Source organism: Urocampus carinirostris, chromosome 11 (genome assembly GCF_059441175.1).
Source record: "Urocampus carinirostris isolate Australia breed hairy pipefish chromosome 11, RoL_Ucar_1.0, whole genome shotgun sequence".
In the NCBI taxonomy this organism is placed as follows: domain Eukaryota; kingdom Metazoa; phylum Chordata; class Actinopteri; order Syngnathiformes; family Syngnathidae; genus Urocampus; species Urocampus carinirostris.
In genome coordinates, this window is record NC_142359.1 from 25,382,325 (window position 1) to 25,402,318 (window position 19,994).

The following is a 19,994-nucleotide window of genomic DNA, read 5'->3' on the forward strand; positions in this document are numbered from 1 at the left end:
CCATGGCCAACACAAATTCCTAAACAGCCAAACACGTTAAGCACTTCGGCACACAAGTCGGCCATGTTTTCGTCCCTCCAGATGAAGCGGGACATGAGAAAGCGGCCATGTCACTCGGGTCAGGGTGACACAACACACTCTTCTTGGCCCGACAGCTTTCACTGGTTTACCCCTGCCGCATCATACGGGTGCCCTGTCCATCCCTTAGAAATTCAGTTCATTCAGACACTAACTCAAAATCTGATCAATGCACCAACTGCTTTCCCCAAGACTGATTGTATGCTGAATGGGAGCCTGCAAATCTCATCCTGAAGGCCCCAGGATAGGTTTCTGAGCAAGTAATGGCGGAAATGTGATTGGTTAAATGCTTACCTATGAAAGCACACATCTGAAAGCAAAGCAACCAGGGAGTAGCAAGGAAAGGAAGCTGACTGACCATTTTTAAAGTTATTTAATACACATTGATGGACAAAATATAAATAACATTACATGATTCCGATAGTTTTGGGGCCAGCAGAGAAGACCTTGCAGGCCCTTACCACTCACCACTGTTAAATGGCTTGCACTTAGTGGTGAACCCTCAGTATGTACTTTCATTAAGTCTTCTCTTTATTGTACACTTAGAGACAGATACCGCCACTACCTGGAGAGTGGTCTTAACTTTAGTAGATAAATAGTTTTCGTTACCATGGAGAATAGTCAGCCACCACATGTCACTGTTGTCAATATATCAAACTGTTGATATGGCTTCCCCAAGCATTTCAGCTATCCTTCTTTTTCAGTCTCAGGATCTTGTCCTTCACCTCTATTGTGAGCTCCTTTGTACACAGGTTTTGGGGTCACAACAGCTTCCAAATGCAAAACCACACGACTACAACCAACTCCAGACCATTACACTACTTCATTGATGACAGGTTGACAAGGGAGGAGCCCTCTGAGTCAATTGTCCTATGACTCAAAGCCCCTTAGAAAAAAGCATTTGCCCCCTTCCTGATTTCTTAGTTTTCTTTTGCATATTTATCACTAACAAACGTTTCAGATCATCAAACCAGTTTAAATATCACACAGAGACAACCAAATGAAATAGAAATATGCCAACTTTGGCAGCAATAACAGACATCAAACATTTACAATAATTGGTAATGAGTCTGTGGAGGAATTTTGGCCCACTCTTCTTTGCAAAATTGTTTCATTTCTGCCATATTGGAGTTTTTTTTTTTTTAGCATGAACTGGATTAAGTCAAGTCAAGTCACATTTATTTGTATAGCCCTTAATTACAAGATTTCTCTAAGGACTGCACAGGTTACAATTACACCATCCCCTAATTGTAAACCAACATGCGGCCAAGGAAAACCTCAAAACCTCAGCACGAGCGAAATAAGAAACCTTGAGAATCCGGACTTTGAATTGGCCACTCCGGAACTTTCATTTTGTTTTGTATTTTTAGCCGTTCAGTGGTGGATTTTTTTTTTGTGCGTTTTGTATTATGGCCCTGAATGCGTTTATAATGGCAATTTTAATGTTTTCACACACACGTATATATATATATATATATATATATATATATATATATATATATAATATATATATATATTGATTTTTTTTTTTTAATTATTTTTTTTATTTTTTTTAATTTAATTTTTTGTCTTATATTTTAGAATGGCCACTAGAGGGCAACCGAAAACGATAACTATACAGTAAATAAACACATGTGGCCCCTGTCAAGTTTTTTAATCTGGCCTGCCAAAAGAAAATGTTAAAAATCTAATGATAACACATATATATATAACACACGACTCGCGGATCTCTTAGCCACCAGGGTCGTAGGGGTGGTGTGTCTTGGGCAAGTACAGCCGGGCGACGCCTATCCCTCTCAATGATAAATGAAGAAGTACTTTTAAAAATGTTGTTTTGGCCCCAGTATCCCTTTTTGTTTGTCTAGAATAAGTATTTGCCCGAACTGAATCAAATATGTATATTCAAACCGCAAAAAATAGAATTCATTGAATAGATTTATTTATTTTTCATGTACTTTTATTTAGTATATTTCTAACGTTTTATTTTAAAATGATTTGGTGACAGAGTGAAAAAAATGTTAAAGATCAGTGAACATGTATTTTAGTATATTTAATTTTCCAGTTCCTTTTTATAATTTATTTTTCAAATCCTCCTGTTATTCCATTGAAAAAGTGTCTATAATTGTAATCATCTTTAATTATTTAATTTTTTGAAGTGATAAAAATATTACAATTATTCTAAATCCTATTTGATCTTTTGGGGGCAACATTAGAAAACTATAACTTGAATTTAAAGAAAATCAGATTTAATCGTAGCAATATGAGTTTATAATATAAACTTCATTTCCTGTGTTGTCATAATGTAAAAAAGAATAACTGACAATTATCTGGGATGGGCTCCAGCGCCCACGCGACCCTACTGAGGATAAGCGGTGCAGATAATGGATGGATGGATGAATCCAGTCGCTAGGTGTAAACTCAGCAGGGGTCAGCAATAGATAGATAGATAGATAGATAGATAGATAGATAGATAGATACTATGTTCATCCCCGAAGGGAAATTCACATTTAATTGATTGGTGAAAAATTAATGCCATTAATTGCGAACAATTAATGGAATGGTTGCTTAAACTCATAAATCCATTCATTGCAAAATTTAAATAATTATCAATTATTGCGACCCATTAATTGCGAAAATATTCGGGCTCATATTACCTATGAAAACCGTAGATATCAACGTTATTTAACAACGGCAATGCTTTTCTAAGAAATTTTTAGCGAAAATGTATTACTTTTGCACATATTTTTATTTCAAAACCTCAATTTGTGACGATGATTTTGAAGTAAGGCCGGCCTTATATTCGGGGAAACACGGTAGCTGTACGTACATAGTGTGGTTGCAAAGCAGCTTTTTATTGGTCGGGACAAAATCGGGCTTGTTGATGGGCTCACATTTTGCCTCAAGCACGTACGTCGTGGATGCACATACGCACACGTTTTACACCACTACTACTACGCTGTATTGATTGTAATCTTCGCACGGTTATGGGACCGAAGGAAAAAATACCATTAAATTACCAATTAATGGCTAGAAATCCAATAAATACCCATTAATTGGCCTTGCCGCGAAAAAATTAACATTAATTTTTTCGCACTTAAATATTTATTTTTTTTCCCAAAAATCAATTACTGATGACCCCTGAAACTCAGTTCTGTTGTGCGCATGTACGGCTGCTTTGCAGCGGACCATAACAGTATTTGTTTATTGCTTATTTCTCGCTTTGCGAACAAAAACCTTCTACTTCTTGTCCCTTGTAAAACAAACTAGATTTATGACCCCCTTCCCTGCACCCACCCGATCCCAATTTACGCTCTTTTCCATTTACAAAGACATTTTTTAAGTACGTCGATCTACCGACTTGCTTCCCTGCAGCGTCCTCCATTGGTCAAGAAAGAAAATGACACCGGATTAAAAATTGTAATTTTTAAAGGGGACAGGTAATGACAGAAAAGAAAATACATTCGTAGTTTTAGTATTACTGTATTAGTATTCGTGATAGTACTATTACTAGTATTATTAGGAGTAGTATTATTGCAGTAGCAGTTGCAGCAGCAATTTCATTGATCATTATGATGTATTATAATACAGTATACTATATTTCTCATCATCATTGTTACTTTTATTATCATTAGAGACTACAACTAATGCCAATGATTATAATTACTTTTTTATTATTATTAATTACTATGTTTTTGTTGATGAATACATAAATTAAACTACAATTAATTGCAATGGATATTACTTTTAGAATATATGTTTTTAATGATTATTATGACTTTTCTGAAGATTATAATAAACTAGAACTTAATTTCAATGACAATTACTTTTGTTATTAAAATTCGAACTATTGTTATATACTGTATTTTTAATCATGATTAATTTTCTTATGATTATAATAAATTACAATTAGTTTTATTTGTTAACATTACTTTTTTATGTTTAAATAATTATTATGACTTTAACAATTAAATACACTACATTTCATTTCAATTATTATATTGACTTTGATTATTATTATTAATATATATTTTTCATGATTACAATAAATCACAATTAATTTCAATGACGAATTATATAAATGACAATACAGTAAATATAATTTTATTCTGTTCTACTTTATTACATACTTTTTTTAAATTATTAATATTTTTAATATGAATAAAATAAACCGGAACTTCCATCCATCCATCCATTATCTGCGCCGCTTATCCTCACTAGGGTCGCGGGAGTGCTGGAGCCCATCCCAGCCGTCTTCGGGCAGTGAGTAGGGGACACCCTGAACTGGTTGCCAACCTTTGTTTGTGCACAAGGAACTGGAAAGCTTGGCCAAGATTAGATTTGAAGCATTTATGTTTGTAATTAGAATGCATTTTGATTGTCAATGGAAGTAGCAGCACAATTTGGTCATGCCGCCTCTTTACCTCTTCGTAATGTGCATGAGGCACTGGGGGGCTTGGTCAAGATTTGAAAAGTTTATTGTTCTGGTAAGAATATATTTCAATTTTCTATAGAAGTAATAGCACAACTTGGTTGTGTCTCCTCTGGACCTCTCCGTAATATATGTGAGAAACTGGAGAGGTTGTCTTGTTGATAATATTGATGTCCTTCTTTAGAATATATTTTGACTTTCTGAACAAGTAAGTCTCTGCATCTTGGTGGTTTGTGCAAAGAGAGTTTAGGCAAGATAAGATCTGAAGCATTTATGTTTGTAGTGAGAATATAGTTTTATTTCTATGGAATTAGTAGCACAACTTGGTTGTTTTTCCTCTTTACCTCCCCATGATGTGTGTGAGACACTGGAGAGTTTGGGCAAGATAAAATCCGGAGGATTGATGTTCATAGTTAGAATATTTTTTTATTTTATAGAAGTAGTTGCACAACTTGGTTATGTCTCTTCTCGATTTCTCCGTAACGTGCACAGGGAACTGAAGACACAGGATAACTTTTCACCTGACACCACGGTTTAATATTCGTTTTTCTAATTCAAATATGTTATGGATTTTCGGGCACGACTTGGTTGTGTCTCTTTTCTACCTCTTCATGAAGTGCACGAGGCATCGGAGAGCTCGGCCATTGATAAAAATGAGCGATCTATTTTCCCTAGCCAAGGCATGTGCGACAATACTTGTATGTTTAGAAGTGACGTAAACAATTCTTTTTGGATAGACTTTATACAGAAATTATTCGACTTTATACTGTATCTTTTTTTTTGTAAATATAGCATCCAGTTCCAAAACTAAATAAATATCAGTGTTGTGCTCCAGAAGAAAGATGTTATCAGGTATCCGCCAAGAAAAAGAAACATTTATCATGCATCCCGATTGGACAATTACTTGAAAAATGTAAATTAAAGAAAAGATAATTGTTTTTTTGCACGATAAAAATCACACACTGCAGCAACGTTTAGAATGATATAAAAACCCTGAAGCGCATGCATTCAGGAGCTCTCTTAAAGGTACGAGTACAGAACGTCCTTTTTAGTTACGTAAACATGACATAACAGTCACTTGTCAAAGCAAAAAAAAAACCTCACAATCACTCAGAAAGACAGCCAGGCACTGGAGGTACAATGAGAAAAATGTTCCCATCGTACTGGAGATTCCATTATTTGTCTTATGAGGTGAAGACGTGCATTGTTTTTCATTCTTCTGCGTTTACATGAACAGGCACGACAGTCAAATGTTTTTTAATTGAAATTTATCCTAGTTAGGAAAGGAATATAAATATTTACACATTTGCAGGCTCATCTGCCTTTTAAACATGTCGACGTAACGTAAATAAAAGCCCTTACTGAAGGAAAATTGTTTTTTCCTGCGCTCTAAGAATGTTTATTATTTCACGGAAACGTCACTAGACACTAAGCAGAGATGTTACAATACCATTTTTTTTTTCCGAAAAGTGTTTACACTTTATTTACACGGAGCGGCTAACAATTATAGTTAGAGGCCAGCCGTAGCCTACAGCCCAGTTGCTAGCATGATTAGCTAGAGAAGGAAAGAGTGGAAAAACGCACTCCGGAAGGCAAGTGACGCTGAATGACGAAGGAGCAGCAGCTAACAATAACAATAGCAGCTAACAGCGAGTCGAAGGCTGCAAGCAAGTGACTAACATGAGTGGCGAGAGAAGGAAACTGTGGATAAAAAATCCAATAAGAAGTTGTGGAAGAAAAGTGACACTGACAAACAAACAAAGCAGCTAAAAAGGACAATAGTGGCAAGCTGTGAGCCAATTGCAAAAATCAGCAGTGCAAGGTGCGTGACGCTGAGGGATGAAGCGGGATCAACTAACACTAACAATAGCCATAGCCTGGAGCCAAGTGGCTGAAATAAGTATTTAGAGAAGGAAACAGTAAAAAAAACCTGCCAGAATCATGGCCCTTGGTGATGTTCGCTTGCGTGACCACATGTGGAAGCAAGCTCAATTTACACGTAGCAGTTAACAATAACAATAGCGGCTAAAGGCGAGTCATAGCCTGCAACCATGTGGCTTACATGAGTGGCTCGAGATGAAAACAGTAGAAAAATATCGGAAGATGACCAGAAGCAGTTGACAACCAACTTCAGGCTTGACATGACTGATAAGATAAGTATCTGATAATGATCTTGGGTACTTGGAGTCCGCCGATAACTTTGAGCGCTTCGGTGCCCAGCTTCCGTCGCCATGCCAACCTGCTGAGCTGCTGCAGACTCAAGGGCACAGCTATTGGGAAATAAAATAAAACATTTTTTTTAAATATATATACTTTTTAAAAAGGTGAAGTATATAAGGACGTCATCTGTTTTTGATGACTTCCTTTTTTCTCATCCATTTCGAATTCGCATGTATCAAACCCAAGGGCCGAGGCCAAATGTGGCCCGCCACATCATTTTATGTGGCCCACGAGAGCTTAAAGGGACATGTCTAATATTGAGTGTATTATGGTGGTACATTTTTCTCCATACCAATGTTAATTTTATGAAAAATTATAACTCGAGAAATTTGTATTTCTCTTAAGAGTGGAGCCCCGCTTTAGTCGCCTTGTTGCTTGCTGTAGCACTGGTTTTCATTCGCATTAAGCGGCAGTGCCATCTAGTGCTCGAGTATTACACGCAGGGGCTTCGAAAAGTGTGAGCATCTAAAAGTAAACAGATCAAAAGAGTGACTTGACCTAAAACTGCGTTTTCCATGATGCCTGTTAACTACGATATCCGCGACATGACGCCAGTATTCCCAAATCGATACCAATGAGTGGAATTAAAAAATAAGTGAGCCTAAGAATTTCCAAGAAAATTTTGTCATAAAGATACACAATTGGATGTAATTGCAAACACATAGTCGCAATTAAATGATAACTCATACGGTAACTGTTCTGCCTTTGAGAGTCATATAGAGTGGTCTTCAAGGGCCCTCTTTTGGTTAACATGTTAATTGTTTGCGATGAAACCAGATGCCATAAAAGTTTGGGGTGCGTCGTTTGAGGTGTCCTTAAAAAGTTGAAGGTAAAAGATTTTCTCTGTTAAGTGTGTTTAAAATAGCCAACTGCGTTCAAAGAGCCTATATATTTTTTCCTTTGAGCCTACCTGCTTTTGTCTTACTTTTACCATCGGTGACCCGCTCGCGGAACGCGTTATGCCCAAGGAAAGGAGGCAGGGCACAGACTGATTCTACGCTTGTGCTTGCCTTTTTCTCTCATTCTCGGATGAAAATCGTGAAAGTAAGAAAAGGACTTCAACAAATGCAGACCAAATGCCAAACCAAACCACGACAAAGGTGAAAAACGAAGAGTTTATTCGAGCGGGTCTAAGAAAGTCATGTACTTGCACGAGAAACAGAAGAAGCTTGACAGAGGTTGTGATGATGATTTCAGCCAGAGGAGGGCGTCAGCAAGTGTAATATTTTCAAATTACGGACTAGGGAATGACTGATTCGGATTTTTTAGGGCTAATACTAATTACTAATATTTAATGAAGGCTTATACCCGATATTTGGAGCCGCTACTCATCCGCTGTAAAAGCTTTAAAACTGACTTAAATTAAATTAATCTTTTTTACTAAAATTAACTTAAAACAAAAAGTGCATCGAATTGAAAAGTGTGGGCGCTCCTGTTTCAAAGCCAGAGTTACAAACTAATGTTATAATAACAGCTAATCACTCACCCTTCCACATTAGTGTGCTTTTTATGCTCTCTCTCAGTCACAAACACACACGCTTTATTGACAAAATAATGTTATGATAAGAGCCAATAAATCTGTTTCCCTAAATTCCCCTAAAACAAGTAAACTACGCTGAATATGCTATCTCTTAATCACACACATGGTTTTCTACCATGGCACAGACTAATTAAAATCTCAATATTATCAGCAGCTTGATTGACAGGCGTATTGGGACTCAGATGTTAACATAGCTGCCGCTGTTTACTTCGCTCTAACGTTATTCACCTGCTCATTGTAAAGTTAGTAATAGTAGGTGGGTAGTGAGGAGGAGGGGGTGGAGTAGGAGCGAGGGAGAGAGTGTCTACACTGCATCTGAGCCTAAATAACACACTTTAATATATATTTATTCGGGCTGGCGAATAAACAAAAATGCCGATACTGATATCTGTCAAATTCCCAAATATCGGTGCCGATAACCGGCCCGCCCGATAACCGGTCGACCTCTATTACGGTCACAACCTTTAATTTATGTTCTATGAAATAAATAATTTCAATTTAAATATCAGCCTGTGTGGAAAATGGGGTACATTAAGTTCCATTTATACAGGGTTCCTACTTCTTAAGAAAAGCTAAATTCCAGACTTTTTAGTGCCTTTTGTTATCAAATTTAAGACCAAGTCGACAAAAAACACACAATTAAAACCTTACCTGGCTCAAACGTGTGTCAGACAGCCACTCCTCATTAAATTGACACTTGATCATGGTTCAGAGTGAACTTCTCGGTCTGAAGTTTCTATGTGTATTGTGGGTAGACCTAAGACATTATCTGTTCTGAAAGGCCCGACTGAAATCACATCACCGTTTTGATAGTTCTATGATTGTGGTCACGCCGTGTTGCCGAGAAAGTAAATCAGTGAGTGAATTATTAGAAAAGACAAATGCTAAATGTTACTAAATCTTTAATATGATAAATGGTAGTGCAAATTAAGGCCTTATTGTTTTTAAATCATGAATTCAATGTATTTTAAAGACTTTTCAAGGATCCACGGGAACCCTTTTATAAGTTAGATCCGGCCCTTTAAGGAAAGCTGTTACGTTGATGTGGTCCTCGGTGAAAATGAGTTTGACACCCCACTTTTAACGGACGCAGTTTTAAAAAAACTCAACTTTCTGGTCGTCTTGCGGAAAATCAGTGCAAGTACGAGATTTACCTTCGTAAAATTGCAGGCAAGTTCTAGCAGGGGAAGCGGGCGAGGTGAAGTCGACGGGTTTTTTGTCGTCTTTGTCTCGAGCGTAAATGTTGGCGCCGAACTCCACCAGCGCTTCGATCATTTCCACTTGAGCGCTTTTGGCGGCGTGGTGCAGCGCCGTCTGGTGCAGGCGCGGTGCGTTTACACAGGCGCCTACAAAAGAAATGATACAAAATGCCCTCTTTACTTTTAATTACTTTTACAACTTTTTGTAATAATTCTCCGCACTTTTTTACAATTTTTAGTACCATTTGCCATTTTTCACAACTTTCCAGCACTATTATTACATTTCAGGACTTTTCAAGATTTTTCACTTTTTTTCTGTACTTTACCGTTCTTTTCTGTATTTTTCCTACTACTTTTTTGCACCTTTACCTTCCTTTTCACTTTTTGTTTTGCTACATTTCAGTACCTTGTGTTCCTTTTCATACTTGTAATTACTTTCAAAACTTTTTATGATTTTCAGTTATTTGTCATACTTGTCACTATATTTTCCTCACTTTTTAATATTTTTTTCACAACTTTTCAGTATTTTTCACTTTTCCCAGTACTTTTCTGTACTTTTTTACTACTTTTCAGTCTTATAATTTAATGCTTTTTCATAATTTTCAGTACTCTTTTCTTACGTTTCACTATTTCTTTATTTTTCTGTATTTAACCATACTTTTTCAGCACTTTTTGATACTTTTCAGGAAAAACGGACCAGGGTGAATTAGGACAAGTTTTCCAACCGCAATTACAACAATTTGAAAATGATTATTGTGAAAATAAAAGTATTCTTTGACGCTAACCGGCATTGAGGAGCTCTTTGACACAACTCGTGTGTTTGTTAGCGCAGGCTACGTGAAGCGGCGTCCCGTAGTAGAGGTCGTACGCTTCGAGACTAGCGCCCTCTGCGATCAGCAACTTCACGCAATCGGAATTTCCTGCAAAAAAAAAACGGAAAAAAACTAAACTTTTAAAATATATAGTAATATTACAGTAAGAACATTGAGGAAACATGTAATAAAGTAAGTCAAAAAGGTCTGTATCTACTGGAAAAAGCCGCATTGTAAAGACTATGAAAAAGAATCTTAAATTATATAATTGGGAAAATAATGAAAAAAAAACATTTGCAAAGTTTTCTGGCTTTTCAGATCATTTTGCTCATTTAAAATGTATTTTTCTAATTTTCTGAATCACTTGTGTCAAACTCATGGCCTGCAGGCCAAATGTGGCCCAAAATGTCTATGCATGTAAAAACATAAATGGGTCAAAAAAGATGTTTTGACCAAAAACTAAATTTTATACAAATTAAAAAACTGGGCCATGCAGTACTGAGGCGCAGTGGTTAACATGTTTACAGCACAATTCTAAGGTCATGAGATCGAATCTTTCTGTGTGGAGTTTGCACGTTTGCCCCGTGCCTGCGTGGATTTCCTCCTTGTACTCCAGGTTTCCTCCCACATTCCAAAAACATGCATGTCAGGATAATTGGCCGGTCTGAATTGTCTCTAGGTTTGAATGAGCAAGTGAGTTGTCTGTCTCTGGTTACCCGGCGACTGGCTGGCAACCAGTTCAGGGTGTTCCCTGCCCACTGCCCGAAGATAGCTGGGACCTGCGTGACCCTACTGAGGATAAGCGGTGCAGATAATGAATGAATGAAAAAAACTTTGCCTGTTTAAAAAATATTGCAAAACAAAAATAAGAAAGAAAAAAAATTAACATAAAAATCAGTACTGGCACTGTTCAAAATAGATTTTAAAAAACTAGACAAAACAAATACAAAGTTTGTGGAAAATAAAAGATAAAATTGAAAAGAAATACCTAAAAAAACATGAATGAATACAATTAAAAACGTTTGCTTTTTAAAAAAATGCATGAAATTAGGATACAAATTTTATTCAAAAAAAGTGGAAGAAAGATAAGAGGCAGAAGGATTAGACCAGTTTAAGATGTAAAAACATATAATTGGGCCAGTTTTCTCACATTTTCTACTGATTTTTCAAGGCCTGGAATTTTTGTGCCTTAAAAAAATCCACATTTCAAAACTGTAGTTTGTATTTTCTTGGGTTGTCTCTGTGTGATATTAAAATTGGTTTGATGATCTTAAACCTTTTTGAGTGATAAATATGCAAAAAGTACAGAAATCGGCCCGTCCAAATTGTCCTTATGTGTGGATGGATAAATTGACTACTATAAAGCCCTCGTGTGTAATATGCACCCTATCTTTGAAGTCATTTTTTCGTAATATGCGTTATATAAGAATAAATACAAATAAATAAGGCAACTTATTTTTCTTTCTTTGCGGCCTGGTGGTTGCGGACCACTGGGTTAGAAGGCCCACCTATAAAAGACAGTGTCCTCAAACAGTGGAAGAAGACATCTCGCCAGGTTTTTGGGCTAAACAGGGGTCGGGTTTTTGACCCAAAAGAGTAGTAAATGCAAAAATATTTTTAACATTTTTTTTGAGAGAGCCACACCATAAATTTTAAGTCAAATCCGCTCTCCAGACAAAAGCTATTTCTTCAACACATTTAATTTCACTGTATGTAATTTGATGATTAGATAGATAGATAGATAGATAGATAGATAGATAGATAGATAGATAGATAGATAGATAGATAGATAGATAGATAGATAGATAGATAGATAGATAGATAGATAGATAGATAGATAGATAGATAGATAGATAGATAGATAGACAGATAGACAGACAGACAGACAGACAGACAGACAGACAGACAGACAGACAGACAGACAGACAGACAGACAGACAGACAGACAGACAGACAGACAGACAGACAGACAGACAGACAGACAGACAGACACAGACAGACAGACAGACAGACAGACAGACAGACAGACAGACAGACAGACAGACAGACAGACAGACAGACAGACAGACAGACAGACAGATAGATAGATAGATAGATAGATAGATAGATAGATAGATAGATAGATACTTTGTTCATCCCCGAAGGGAAATTCACATTTCCAGCAGCATCCCTGAGCTGAGAACAATCGAGAACAATCGAAAATAGATCAACACTGTGAAATAACAATAATACCTCTGCACGTGTCCCATATAAATAAAATGCCACTTAAAATGTGTCTCCCTCCCTCAGATACTCAATAGTTTTGAGGCCCTTTTTTTACCTTAATTTTTACCGTGCAAAACAAGGTGCGAGCAACGTCCTCTTGAAAATTGTCACAAAATACTGCAAACGAGAAGGATATTGCCGTATTTACCTTCAGTGCAGACGGCAATGAGCACCAGGGAGAAGGAATCGACTTGCACTGCATGCAGAGATCCGTTCACCTCTACCACTCACCCAATCAATGTTTTAATGGTGTTTTCACGGGTTTAATGTTTTTTTTCTGTGGGTTTTCATCATAAAGTATATGAACAGTCATCATACATAGTTTAATGAGCTTCCATTTAAAGGATGACCCCCTGATTGTAAACTGTAGTTTAGAAAGTGTCCTCTATATACAGGACTGAACTAAGTGTTGCCTCAGTGTGGCTTTGGCATCTATTTAAATCGGAGTCTACCATTTGACTCTGAGACGGCTATTGTCAAATGTATCTCCAAACTACATGTACTAATGAAAAAACTGATATATGGCGTCCGAACCATAAGTTCCCGACCCCTGGGCTACAAAGACGTCACTCGCCTCCCATGCAGGCTTCATGCAGAGGTGAAGCCGTCCGAGAAGTGAGGGCGGGGTTAGCTTTAGCGCCTCGTTCCAGAAGAAGCCTCACGCACTCCAAACTGCCCACGGAGCAAGCCTCGCAAAGTGGCGTGCTTCCGTCCACGTTCCTGGCGTCCACCTGCGAATCACATTGTGCGTTCACAAAGACAGTTGTGATTGCGGCTCTATGAGAGCGAACAACGGGAACAGGGCTAGCCACCAACCAAGGGCCAGTGTTGTGCCAAACGTTTTTTGTATTTTATAATGTATTTTGTAGACGTGTTATTATTTTATTAGATTTTTCCTGTGTTTTCAGCGATGGTGTTTTTCACCAATATTTTTTTTTTAAAACCCTTACAGTCCCTGAAAAATTTGCCTAAAATCCGAATTCAAGACGCACCCGAAGTAAATCGCGGTTCTTAAAGAAAATGGCTGGTGTTGGTCTCTTTTGAAAGCAAAGACTGACGTTTTGTCCCAAACTGAAATAATCACTGCAAGTGCTACTAACATTGAGTAATCTAAATTGGAACACACGAAAAAAGAAAGTTTTTATTCTTGCCTGACTTTTTTTGCAATGAAATGCCTGCAAAGGAGTGTAGCAAGGATATCTGGAAAACAGGCGAGACAATTGCTTATAGCCTTACCTAGTACCTTGTGATATTTGATCACAATAAAAAAAAAAAATAAACATTGCATTTTACACATTTTTATATGTAAAAAAGTGGCCATCCAGAGATGACTAGTTCACAGCCCTTGAAACTTTTTATTTGTGTATTTTACTTGCCAATTTTTAGACATTGTGAAACAGTTGTAAATGTTTGATTTCTCTTTCTAGAAATCAATCCATTATTGTGCACACTTGAGCCTAACAGTGGTGCATGAAACGATTAATAATTGGCTTTGCGCATGTTTTACACCTTAGTTTACTGAAATAATCAGGTCACTCAAACAAGGTTGCAGGAAACTTAAACAAAAACGGCAACAAATTTTAAGTTTTACGATTAGCCTGATGTAACAGTTTGCTGAATATAAAGTAGCTCTTCACTCAGCAAAAGCATTGTTTTTCTCTAAGATTATTGCTGTACACAAAAATAATAATAATTTTAATAATAATAAATAATTTTTGTTTGACACAATCGCCCGTTCTCAAGGTTTCTTATTTTCCTCATGCTGAGGTTGTGATGTTTTTTCTTTAAGATCAGGGGGATGGTGTTATTGTATCCTGTGCGGTCCTTTGAGACATTTTGTGATTAAAGGCTGTACAAATAAATGTGACTTGACTTATTATTGGTAATATATAAATAAAGCAAAAAAAATCTGAAGAGCCGTTTGAGAGCGGAAAGAGACGGCTTTTTTTAGCGAGCCAAAAGAGCCGGTTTTCTATTCCTATTGCTACAACACAGCTCAACTTCTCATCTGAGACTGGCCTTTACCTGCGCTCCGGCGTCCAATAGCAGCCTAGCGCACTGTGTCTGACCACGTTCGCAGGCTTCGTGCAAAGGTGTGATGGAATCAACTGCCACCGTGTTGACTGAGGCGCCGTGCCGGATCAGATCCTGCAGGACCGCAGCTTGACCAAGCGCCGCTGCCTTGTGGACTTCGGTTCTCTCGGACCAGCAGCCTGAAGACAGAAAAAAACAGAGCAAAGTGAATAGAGGAAAGAGGATAGTTTAAGCTTTGTTAAAGAGACAGTGTGTAGTATTTAGTGCCTCCTAGTGGGACAAAAATTATTTTGTCCAGTAAAAAAAAAAAACATTGATTGGAATACCAGGCAAAACTAAATGAACTATCACACCAATGTTATTTTTTACTAAAAAATCATTGTTTAAAAATTGAGTATTTGTATTACGCTTAGATCGGCGCCATGTTTGTCAGGCATCCTGCCACCACGCTCTGCCATGTATCACTGGCCCTCGCTCGTAACAGACAACACACTGCCATTTAGTGGTCAAATATTACACATTGCGGCTTTAAAGTTTCAGAAAAATTGGATATATATATATATATATATATTACTTTTTTAATTAAATGTTTAACTATTTTTCTTGAGAATACAATACAATGTACTTTTTTTTCTCTGTTATTCAGTTGTCACGAGATTTATTGAGAAAAAACAAAAGGCATACCTGTTACCTTGTAAGTTTTTCGATCATTTCAATTAGTGTACACCAGCGGTGCCTAATACGACGATTGTGATCTACCAGTCGATCGCAACGACGGTGTGTGTAGATCGGAAAGCATTAACAAAATAAAGGTTGGCATGTCACTATAAATTTTATAGTGGGGAGATGATAGGCTGACATATTTTATACTGAGTATAAACTGTGTCCCCCTAATTTACAGGGCAGCCAGTTCGACCATTTCTGACATGTAGATAGATAGATAGATAGATAGATAGATACTTTGTTCATCCCCGAAGGGAAATTCACATTTGGCTGCCATTCGTGACGAGAGAATGGTGGAAAAAAAGTGTCTGCAGCGACCTGGGTTCGATCCCGTTGCATACAATGTTTTTGTGGTATAAATAGGTGAGCGACAATTATCGACCGATCAATCAAATATTGCGAAATGTCACTGTTAGCAAGCATTTTATGCTACTGAGTTGCTTAGTTAGCCTCCAATTTAACTCTTAAGAAATAAAGTGGGAAAGTGCTGTCAAATCAACTATGACAGCAGTAACATAGAAAAACAAATTAGGCATCCAAATTGTGTTTATTAAAGTGTAGAGCAAATAAGCCCAGCACAAAAATGACTTCCACCACCTTTGTTTTGGGTGGCTCGCTTTGGAATGGATGGAACGACGGCGTCCTCTTTTGGACAGTTCTCGAACGTACCAATTCATTATGTACCATAATGAAATATGAGAACATGAAGTTTTGAATGTAATTAAAACATCTAAGGCAATGCATTGATAAAATAATGTTCTCACCATACGTAATTATGTTGATTCGAGGGACATTCTCGTACTTTAGCAATTTCAAACACCGTCACCCGATACTGCGTGCATCAAATATTTAAGAAAACGCCTTTAGAGACATGATCTGGTCGAGCGTCACTAGTCCATATAAAAAGATTTGGCTGAGCGATAGTGGGCCCCTTTTCTTCTGCCTGGCTGGTTGGTCTCACATGACGTAAAATGGATGATGTTGGAGTTTATCATTATGCCTTAGATATTAAAAACAATAATAGCTATCTTACCAATGTTCATTTTCATTACAAATAAAATAGATTGAAATAACCAGTTCAGGGTGTCCCCTGCCCACTGCCCGAAGATGGCTGGGATGGGTTCCAGCTCCCCTACAACCCTACTGAGGATAAGCGGTGCAAATAATGGATGGATGTGTATGTCTTTTTCACAACCGAATCCATACCTAGAGGTCACCGCCATGTTGTCTTGAAAACAAAAACTAGTTCCACAGAGCACAGCAAAGCAGCATTGGACAACAGTCCCATCTAGTGGTCATATACACTAGAGCTTTAAGGTTTTCCATTGAATTAACTACAACAGCAGTATATACTGTAGTTTTATAAACATAGTTTTTTGGTGGGTGTATTATTTTTGGCTGAGCCATTATGGAAGTAGCAAGTAATCACATGCTTTTTTTTGTCTACGTAGTTCATCTTGCTGTGACTAAATAGTTGCCGTGTTCTGTATGTAAGTTTTACGATCGCATGGGCAATCATTTGTAAGGGGAGAAATTGGCTGAGGTTGTAAACGGTGAGAAAAAAATGTGATATTAGAATACCAACAACTTATTTTATGACACCAAAAAATAATGTCTTTAAAGTAGTTGAGTCTACTGTTTTCTTTTAATGTTATGATTTTTGTTTTTATGACTACCCAGCGGACCACTGACGTCATCAAATCAGACACTAGGTAGCTTACCACGTTAGCTGGTAGCTTACCACATTAGCTCCTCGTGACATATATTAAAACAACAAATAAAACAGTAGTGTTGTCTTTTATACGCACTGATATCTCCGAAATAATACGGTTGAATGTGTTCCGGATCCATTTCGGCAGGTACTAGAAAAAAATAATCATGAAAAAAATAAAACAATATTTGTAAACAACCCTCTCCACGATGCAGTGAAGGGTTCTTCTTCGGTGGTTTTGTGACGACGGGAGTTTGACCGCTTTACTTTCGGCTAGCGGTTGGAGTGGATAATTCACCTAAACTTGTTAGAAACACTTTTATATTGAAAATATAAAATCCAAATACTGTACATGTAACAGATTTATAAATCTGAATTCCATTCTTTTCATTCTCAAATATGGGTTCGACTACAAATTCTTTGTTTTTTTTTTGAATGGGACACAATTTCAAAACCTATAGCGTTGCATATCAAAGATACATTTCAATTTTAATACTTTCCACCTCTAAAATGAAAATAATTTTGATTTTTTTTAATTGTGTGCTTATTTATTTCCTGAATTACATGCAATCGAACTTCAACTACGAGTACTGTATATTGCTAGCGTAATCAAACCGCACCGCCTTCGTCATTTTTTTTATCGGTTGCGTCCTTGCGTTGTTTTTTATCATTTAAATTAGACTTAAAATGTATTTTAACTTTAAAGGTTTATGAACATGATGTCAGGGAAATGAACAGAAAAAAGCTTCACAGACTGGGTTCCATCAACATCAACAAATAATCCAATGAAGGCTCCAAAATCATGACTGTACTAGTAAAGCCTTTTAAAATGTTTGTTTTTAAATGACAATATGTGCATTTTTGGAGGGCTTGCTTTTTACTTTTTACATAAAATGCAAGACACACATGTTGGAGATTTTGAGATGGAATCCAATACATCAGATATTGATGTCGATCCTGATGTCTCGTATGAATATAAGAACAGAACAAAAACAAAGAACGAATTAACTCCTGTGATTGGTAGATATATCTCTCTCTCTCTCTACATATACTGTAGATGTAATTTATTCTCGTTCATTTTGAGTCTCTCTCTCTCTCTCTCTCTCTCTCTCTCTCTCTCTCTCTCTCTCTCTCTCTCTCTCTCTCTCTCTCTCTCTCTCTCCCTCCCTCTACAGATACAGTAGATATCGTTTATTCTCGTTTAAGTCTCTCTCTCTCTCTCTTTCTTTCTCTCTCTCTGCACATAGATATCATTCATTCTCATTTATTTTAATTCTCACTCTATCATTTATTCTCGTTTATAGCAAGTCTAGTGTATTTGTCAAAGGTCTGTACAGACTGCAGACTAGTATTGCACCATAACCCGCATCTAAAACTTACCTGGGGGCAATGTTCCCTCTAATTTTCCACGGGTCTGAGCGTTCACAAAAAAAAATAAGTGAGCAACGCTTGAAACAACAGTGAGCAACCATAATCCCAAGTGTGGCAAGATAATTAATTATCAAACATGTCCAAAATTTGACATCAAGTTACATTTTGCCGAGTTTCCGGCAATGCAAAATTATTTTTCTCTTTTGAATGAATTGACTCATGTACTATTGCAAAGGTTGTACGGCCTACAAACGTCGTTTGTTCTTACAATTCTTTCACAAGATATCCATTTCTTTTTATTTCCTGATATATTTTGTCGTATAATATTAACATTTTTGGGGGCTTATTTATTCGGTTGTAAGATACAGAACTGTACTTAATCACATTTTTAGTGGAAGTACAATGTTGGCAACAAGATTCACTTGATATAATTGGAATTTATTTGAATGCGACACAAACTTTTTCTTCTTTTTTCCGTGTTTTTTCTACGTTTTTGTTACTTTTTTCTTTTTGTTCTCTATTTACTTTTTTCCTACATTTCTTTCTTTTATTTTTTTTCTGGCTTTTTTAAATAAAATTTTCCCTTTTTTCTCTTCCTTTTGTTTCTTTTTTTCAGCTTTTCACTACTTTTTCATTTTGGTATATATTTTTTTGTTCTATTCCCCCCTTCCGTTAAGTCATGTTGTGCATAATTTTAAAAAATATTTGGTCATGTTGGGATTAAAGAAGCAAAAACAACCTGAAGAGCCATTTAGGACCCGAAAGAGCCGGTTCCTTTTAGTGAGCCGAGCCGAAGAAGCCGGTTCTCGACAAACTCTACTGACTTTACTTTTCAACTTCGTTCGACATTGACTTCAAAATACCGCATTTAGGACACAACGTCAGGGGAACCCATGTATTTTTACCTTCATGCACTGTAACTTTGACTTAAGTCGCTTCTTAATTAGTAATTTTGAGCCCTCATTTTTGTGCGCTGGCTAGATTTTATTGTGCGCTGAGAATGTGCGAGCAGTGCGCAATTGCGCATGCGCAGCTTAGAGGGAACACTGCCTGGGAGCAAGGAAAACTCAAAAACCTCACCATGGGGAACATGAAGAAACCTTGAGAAGGGGCCACACACGAGGTAATCCCCCTTACAAGTTGACCAGTCTGCATTACAGGTTGCAAAGGCATCAACAGACAATACACATACATCATCAACATGAAATATATGAAGAGTAACATCATACTCGTCCATGTTGGGTTATTTTTCTTTCTATTTGTTTGTTTAGCCTGGAAATGGTGAAAGTAAGAAGAGGCCTTCTTCAAGTACAGTCCAAAAACCAAGAAAAATGCACATATATGCACATGCATCATGAACAAAGTGACAGAGGCTGCAATGATGAAACAAGCCAGGAGATGATGGAAGTGAGTTAAAAAGTTCTTTTAACTATATGCATCACACACCCTGCACGTCTTGGGACACCAGGAAGAGGCCAAAAGGAATGAAGCCCATACTAATACTTGTAAATGTATAACTACCATGTAGGAGTCATTCACCCTGCATATGTGACAACCAGATAAGGCCATAAAGAATGAGGCCCTTAATAATACCTGTAAATGAGTTCATATG

General features: G+C 37.0%; 1 protein-coding gene across 2 annotated transcripts in view; it reads right to left on the reverse strand.

Moving 5' to 3' along the window:
- Positions 1-17,251, reverse strand: part of LOC148356903 (ankyrin repeat and SOCS box protein 13-like) — a 37,361-nt gene extending 20,110 nt beyond the window's left edge. Inside the window, exons 1-6 of one of the 2 annotated variants that reach the window (XR_015851969.1) lie at positions 17,109-17,251; positions 14,569-14,756; positions 13,118-13,274; positions 10,252-10,386; positions 9,422-9,613; positions 6,570-6,777 (exon numbers count right to left, since the gene is read on the reverse strand). Coding sequence is in view for 1 of the 2 variants with exons in the window: in XM_088346887.1 (XP_088203013.1) it covers positions 6,638-6,777; positions 9,422-9,613; positions 10,252-10,386; positions 13,118-13,274; positions 14,569-14,756; positions 17,109-17,151 (855 nt within the window). In the remaining variant the exon portion in view is untranslated. Of the gene's footprint in view, positions 1-5,748; positions 6,778-9,421; positions 9,614-10,251; positions 10,387-13,117; positions 13,275-14,568; positions 14,757-17,108 lie in introns of those variants that run through there. The other variant, XM_088346887.1, reaches the window with a different exon arrangement.
- Between the last annotated feature and the right edge of the window lie 2,743 nt (positions 17,252-19,994).